Source organism: Syzygium oleosum, unplaced genomic scaffold (assembly GCF_021117445.2).
Source record: "Syzygium oleosum isolate NSW1041296 unplaced genomic scaffold, Sole_v2.1 Sole_v2.17, whole genome shotgun sequence".
In the NCBI taxonomy this organism is placed as follows: domain Eukaryota; kingdom Viridiplantae; phylum Streptophyta; class Magnoliopsida; order Myrtales; family Myrtaceae; genus Syzygium; species Syzygium oleosum.
In genome coordinates, this window is record NW_026607501.1 from 1,448,651 (window position 1) to 1,456,235 (window position 7,585).

Sequence of the window (7,585 nt, forward strand, 5' to 3'; positions counted from 1 at the left end):
CAATATGGTTAAAAATGCCAAAAGTTGGACAAAAATTAGTTGATTTTGAGCGAGAGAACGATAATCAATGCTAATTGTCAAATAATAATCTGTCTCCATAAGTCTTGTCTTCCTGGATTTTATTAAAGTTTCTTTCCCATCAGCTCTTTGTCAATTTTGCTTCACTTTCACGACAAAAAAGTTCATCATTCCCAGTAAGGTCTTGATTTTCTTGAGTTTATGGTTCATTTACATGAGCAGATATATGATTGTGGAAGCTACGAATATCTGGGATAATCTCTAAATATTACGAAACAAGCACTTGTGGACAGAAAGCATCCTCGAAAGTCTTGATCTTTGTTTCATCTCTTTGGTAGGTGAAAGTCTTGGTCTTCCTCGACTTCATAGTTTTCTCTCTCTATTAGGTCATTATCGCTTTGATTCACCCTAACCTTTGTTGTTGTCTACAGTGCCTGATTCACCCATGGCCATTGTAGAGATTGTTTTGGGTTCCGTCTTGGCTTCCTTCTTTCAGGTCCTATTCGACAAATTAGCTTATTTGGGATTGAGCAATGCGCAAAGGGAAGGAGCACCGCCCTTCTCTGGAATCAGCACCGACCTGCTCAATAATTGGAGGAAGACGCTAGACACAATCTATGCAGTGCTGGATGATGCAGAGGACAGGCAACTGAGCAGTAACTGTCCAGTGAAGCTGTGGTTGGACGATGTTAGGGACTTGGCCTATGATATGGAAGACTTGCTCGATGAGCTCGCGATCCAAGCCACTCAGGTTAAGTCGGGGGCAAAATCCAGCACAAGCAGAGGTCGGATAAATTGCAAGTTCTCTCGCTTTGGCCAAGATAAATCCTCCAGATCGAATCCAAACCCGTGCTCACTCGTGTCTGAAACCGAGGTCCGGGAGATCAATGGCAGGTTGGAAGAGATTGTCACCAGGAAGGATCGTTTAAGCTTGAGAGAGAATGTTGTGGGCAGATCTGACAACACCAACCAAAGGCTCCCTAGCACTTCTCTACCGGAGACTCAGTTTTTTGGCAGGGAGAAGGAAGAAGCACAGATACTCGAACGATTGGTTAGTGAGGTCGAAAATTCTGATGCCACGCTGAGCATAATCTCCATAGTTGGGATGGGTGGTGTTGGAAAGACGGCATTGGCTCAACGGCTGTATAATGATGCTAGAGTGAAAAGCTATTTCGAGACGAGAGCATGGGTTTGTGTGTCAGATGTTTTTGATGTTTTTGACATAACAAAGACTATTTTGCGGTCGATCACCGGGTTGTCCTGCGAGGGCGAAGATCTTAACGGACTTCAAGTTAAGTTGAAGGACAGTCTATCCGGGAAGAAGTTTCTTGTGGTTTTAGATGATGTATGGAATGAGAACTACGGAAAATGGACTGACTTCTTAAAGCCATTTGAAGCGGGGGCCAAGGGAAGCAAGATCATTGTCACGACTCGCAACCTTCCCGTTGTTTCCATAATAGGAGCTTCACCGTATCATTTGGAGCAGCTGTCCCTTGATAATTGTACAAGCTTATTAGCCTTTCATGCTCTTGGAGCAACAAATTTTGAAAGCCACCCAGATCTTCAAAGAATAGGCAAGGAATTAGCTAAAAAATGTAAAGGCTTACCTTTGGCAGCGAAGATGTTGGGCGGTGTCCTATGTAACGAAAGGAATCCAGATAAATGGAAAGATATCTTAAATAACAGAATATGGGATCTTCCAAAAGGAAAAAAAGATGAGGTACTCCCAGTTTTGAAATTGAGCTATGTCCATCTTCCTTCTTATTTGAAGAGATGTTTTGCTTATTGTGCGGTATTTCCCAAGGATTATGAAATTGAGAGGGATGAGTTGGTACTCTTATGGATAGCAGAGGGCTTTTTAGATGGAAAAAAGGCAAATGAGGATATCTTGAGACTGGGACAAGATCACTTCGATGAGTTAGTATCGAGATCATTTCTTCAACAATCAAGGGTCGATGCATCTAAGTTTTCAATGCATGATCTTCTGAATGATCTAGCAAAGTCAATTGCGGGTGGGACATGCTATAGATCAGGGGACTCTCAACTGGCAAGTAATGAAGACGATGCATCTCTAGAGAAAGCTCGTTATGCATCATTCATGACAACATGGCATGTTACATCAAAAAGCCTGGGAGCATATCACGGAATGAAGGTACTAAGAAGTTTAATTCTAGTACGTGTTGGATATAGTGGGGGCTCTTTCTCTATTTCCAACAAGGTGCTACATGACGTGCTAACAAACTTAAAGTACTTGAGGGTGTTCTCGTTATGTCATTGTTCCATTACAGAGGTACCGAATTGTGTCGGTGATTTGAAACATCTTCGATATCTCAATTTCTCATACACTGAAATCAAATGGCTACCCGAGTCAATTAGCACCTTGTGCAAATTACAAGCTTTGATATTGAGAGGTTGTCAAAATCTTTCTATGTTGCCTTTAGGCATCACAAACTTGGTCAGCTTACAGTTTCTTGACATTAGAGATACAGAAAGTCTAAAAGAGATGCCATTAGGTATCAGTAATTTGAAGAATCTTACTATCTTGTCCAAGTTTGTGGTGGGAATAGAGAAAGGGTCACAGTTAAAGGAGTTAAAGAAGTTGCCACATCTTCAAGGAGAATTACTCATATCAGAATTGCAAAAGGTGAAAGAAGTGAGAGACGCAACTGATGCTAATTTGTCAGGAAAGCAAGGCCTTAGCAACTTATCCTTGCATTGGGGTGAAGATTTTGGAAATTTGCGGGATGATAAGCGCGAAGCGCAGGTGCTTCACTCTCTGCAACCTCACACTAATCTTGAAAATCTCACTATCTCATACTATGGTGGTGCGAAACTCCCGTCCTGGTTAGAAAGTCCATCATATTCTAAGATGGTGTCTTTGTACTTGCGAGACTGTCCTAATGTCACGTCGCTGCCCCTACTTGGACAACTACCTTCACTTAAGGAATTATCTCTTTTCGGTCTACATGCAGTAAGAATGATAGGCTCTGAATTTTACGGTGGTAAACGGCCTTTCTCGACCTTAACAACTTTGAAGTTTGAAGAGATGTTGGCATGGAAGGATTGGTGTCGTTATGCCGGGGACACAAAAGAAGAAGTCCCATTCTCCTGTCTTCAGCATCTTGTCGTCCGGAGCTGTCCTTCGTTGGTCGAGGCATTGCCTTGTCAACTTGATCTTCTCATAAAGCTTGAAATTCATTCATGCCCGCATTTGAATAACTCAACCGGCATGGTTCGTCTTCCATCTCTCCGCGAGTTATGCCTTGAGGATTGTAATAAGGAGATCTTAACGTGCTTGGTCAGCCTAACTTCTTTAACCGTTCTCAGAGTTCAAAATCTTGCAGATCTCGTTTGCTTTAATCATGAGTTCATGAGCGGTTGGGTCAAGCTAAAGGAGCTTCAAATAACAAGCTGTGACAAGCTAACACACTTGTGGCAAGATGAAAATGAAACGCGAAATCTTATTTGCCTCCAGAAATTAGCCATCCAAAGCTGTGCTCAATTCACGTCTTTTGTGGCAGGAGAAAAAGAGATAGAGCTGCCTTCCAACCTTGAAAGCATGGAATTAAGGAATTGCATGAGTTTAGAAAAGCTTCCGAGCAAAATGCAGGCCCTCAGAAATTTGGTTATTGGGAAGTGTCCAAAACTCATGGCATTAACCATTGCTCCAGATGACCCCACCAGTATTAACCCGATGCCTCAACTTGCTGCTCTGAAGACACTTCAAATTAGTGATTGCGAGGGAGTGAAATCGCTGGAAGAGATCGCCATAGAATCGTTGAAATATTTAACTATTAACAACTGTATGAAACTAAGAAGCCTACCACAGTGCCTTCGCACGTTCTCCCATCTCACTTTTTTGAAAATACGTGACTGTCCAGCATTGGAGATAGAGGACTTCCCTCCCCTTCCCATCACCCTGTCGTGTTTCTGGCTCCGTAATTGTCCTAAGGTAAAGTCTCTACCAAATCAGTGGCATCGTCTTACATCCCTCGGGTCGCTATCTATTATCATTTGCCAAAATATCAAACGCTTCCCCGAAGGAGGTTTTCCTCCCAATTTGCTGCACCTTATAATTGTAATGTGTGAGAATCTGGAGCAACCAGTGAGAGAATGGGGATTACACATGCTCACTTCCCTCGAGACACTGTCAATTGACGGAAGGTGCATGGGAGGGGAGGGAGAGAAGGTGAGTTTTCCTTCGGAGGAGAACGAGGAGGAGGAGGATGCGTGGAGTCTTCTCTTCCCTTCCTCTCTAACCTCTCTTGGCATTTACCAGATGAAGAACGTGGAAAGACTGTCGAGCGGTCTTCGCAACCATCTCTCCTCTCTCACACATTTATGGATTTACGATTGCCCGAAGTTGAGGTACTTGCCAGAGGATGGCCTCCCTCCCTCCCTCCAACGATTGGAGATATATCGATGCGAGATTCTGAAAGATCGATGCTCAAACCTCGGTGGCCACTATTGGCCCCTCATCCAAGACATCCCTTACATCGGCATTGATTACCATCGGATCCAGTGAATTGATTCGGCCATGTACAGTGGGTTTTCTAGGGTTCGCGTGAGTTTTATGGTTTTTGGAGGCATCGATTTCCATTTCTGCTTCCTCGATTCGATGCGTAATACAAATTGATACTTTCCAGTGGAGATGCTTCCCATAAATTTCCAAAAAACCAGCCATTGAAGGTCAAAGACGGACATTCGGGTGGGTTTTCTCGTTGGGTTGGATCTTCCTCTTGCTATATTGATGACCTATCTTCAACTCTGCTTGATGCCCAAACAAATTGTGAATGAAAAATGTACTATGCCTTGCATGAGAGTCACGAAGAATCGTAGCGTTCTGCAATCATATTCCTCTGCATTTTCAGCGTTCGTTGTTTGTTCTCTTCACAGCATCTTTTTCTTGTGCCCTAGCTCATTCACTCTAGTTGTTTTGCAGGTACCATTGTAGTCTGCATTGGCAAAATCTATTGGAAGGATCATTTGCGAACATTGTTGAGGTAGGGCTAATGCTGTCAATGTTTTTGTGTCATTTTTTTTGCAATTTATCCAAAAGAAAGAGAAGAAACAAAGAAATTTATTTGGTGCACTGATACGTTCTAAATTTTCTTCTAGTGAATATAATCTTTTTCAAAATCTAAAAAAAATGATCAGTTATGTGGAAGCCGTGATGTGATTGTGAAGAAAGGGGATGCAGTATATTTTTTTTTTATGGTTTTCTTTAGAATCGAGAACCTTCTTTTTGTTGATGATGATCCTTCGTAGTATTAAGCAGTCGATCTGGGATAATATTCTGAGGCAGATCGTGGCTCCAAGCTTTCATCACAACTCCTATTCATGACGGCATTGATATTCCATAAATCACCTTCCGTTTGGGTCTTGATCTCCGGTGGTTTAGGAAACTATTGCTTACAGCTTGCTAGAAATATTCAGCCATTATACTTATGCTTGTTTGGTTGAGATTGTAATGATATGCTGCCTGCCTCTGGGTTTGCATTTGCGTTTACTCCACTGCGGAAAATGATTTCGTCATACATTGTGTCATTTTATCTGAAAATACCTTCTTATGTGGCATTCTTCCTGTAGGGAGTTCAGGAAGAAAAGCTTCGATCTCACTTGGGTTACTTTGGCGTAACTGGAAATCGTGCACTTCAACCAATGTATACCTTGTCTGGTACATCTCCTCCCTTTTGCTACTGTTGCATATGTAGTTTTTTTGTTGCAGCAATTTTCGCATGAAATTTAGAAGCTCTAGTAGAGGTTAGTCAATTTGTAATCTGAATTGTAGTTCACTGTGTACTACTCCGAGGCTATTTGGATTTTATTGCAGACATAACATGGTGCTTTGACCATATAAATAGGTGGTCAGAAAAGAAGAGCTGCATTTGCCAAGATAACTTTCGAGAAACCTTACATAGTTTTGCTTGTTGAGCCATCCAATCATCTGGTAAGTTTACTCATTTTTTTCCATCTTATGGCTTCCATTACCTTTTCAGTTAGCTTATTATTTTTCTTGCACTAATTGAACTTATCGGAATCTGCTCTTACATTGAAATTTTAGGAGAACCAATCAGTGATTACAGCTACAGAGAGCCTCTGTCATCATATATATAACTTATAATGGAACATAAACCAATCTAATTATTCCAACTTGGAAAATATTCGGAATAGAACAGTTATGCTAGCCTGATCAGTTTTTTCGTATTAGAGTAATCATTATACCAAATAGTTCTGATATCTGTGCCTATAGGCAATATTGGGCTCTGCACATAGTTAATGTGGTTGTGGACCTACTTTTGTTTATAAATTTGGTCTTCAAGTTCTACTTTAATGACCAATGACTGCTAAAGTATTATCTTTGCAAATTGTTTGTTTCTTGTCTAAGGATGAGTGACTGTGATTTTGCATTTTTGCCTATCCTCAACCGTAGGATTTGGATGCAGCGGAGGCACTCATTCAAGGTCTGGTCTTGCTCCAAGCAGGAATTCTGATGGTGAGATTGATTTTCTTGTCAAAATACTTCAATTTGACCAATGATGGATCATTTTCACAGATAACAGCCCTCTTTTCGCCATGATTTGCAGGTTAGTCACGATGAGCATCTAATGGCTGGAAGCTCAGATGAGGTCTGGCTGGTTTCTCAAGGCAAGGTGGCGCCTTTCCACGGGAATTTCCAGGACTATAGGAAGGTGCTTCAGTTTTCCTTGAATAAGGTGCATCTAGTTATTGACATCAAGAGAGAGTGGTTTGATGGGTTCACATTACCTTACAAAATAGAAAATGAGGCTCAGCTACATAGAGAAAGCAAAAAAGGATGAAGAGAGGATTGTTGCTAATATACAGGACGGACTCACAGTCAAACTGGCCCTCGTTTGTCATATATACTTGATAAGGGCTCGTGGAAGGATGAGTCCAAGTTTTTCACATTGAGCATGCAGTATCATTTGCAATAGCTTAAGAACTGAGATGGGATTGCAGTCCTGGTATAATTTATGATTCTTTGCACATTTTGTCCTAGCAATAAGTCCATTTGATGTGTCCCTGGAAGTTTGATACTCTATCGCCGCAGAAGTCAGCTTTCCCATGCACAGTAAAATGATTTAATCATTTGCGAAAGAACCATTTTAGCACAGTAAATTATTTTGTAAGACAATCTATTTTTTGATAAAGCTGTATGAATATATTTTCCCTATTTTCATTCTTTGGCACTGTTCGGGAGAATTAATTATGAAAATATTATCACAGTCAACTAAACTCTATATTCAACTCTAAGTACAGAATTGCTTTTACTAGCTATAATGTAGGCCTTGCCTAGCCAAAAAGTACTATAATGAAATTCTGTATAAATGCCTGGATTTGTTAGATAATATCCTTTTAACATGCTCAGGTCAATAATCAAAATAAGAAGCTTTCTTTCTTCCAACTGCTATGGTGCAGATGAATGAACGCTACTGAAAACAGAGGTTTGAATATGCGAATGTGACAGCTAGATTTTGATGAGCCCTGCTGGTCAAAACCCATTCACAAGCTGGTTGCCTGATCAAAGGTTAAAGTTTATCTTTCT

At 41.0% G+C, this 7,585-nt stretch overlaps 1 protein-coding gene across 1 annotated transcript; it reads left to right on the forward strand.

The window, feature by feature from the left end:
- Positions 1-463: 463 nt before the first annotated feature.
- Positions 464-7,217, forward strand: LOC115669488 (putative disease resistance RPP13-like protein 1). Its single transcript, XM_056319283.1, has 6 exons — positions 464-4,539; positions 4,961-5,021; positions 5,608-5,695; positions 5,883-5,968; positions 6,452-6,514; positions 6,606-7,217. The coding sequence occupies exons 1-6, from the start codon at positions 464-466 to the stop codon at positions 6,837-6,839; spliced, it is 4,608 nt and encodes a 1,535-aa protein (XP_056175258.1). The 3' UTR covers positions 6,840-7,217.
- The last annotated feature ends 368 nt before the right edge of the window (positions 7,218-7,585 follow it).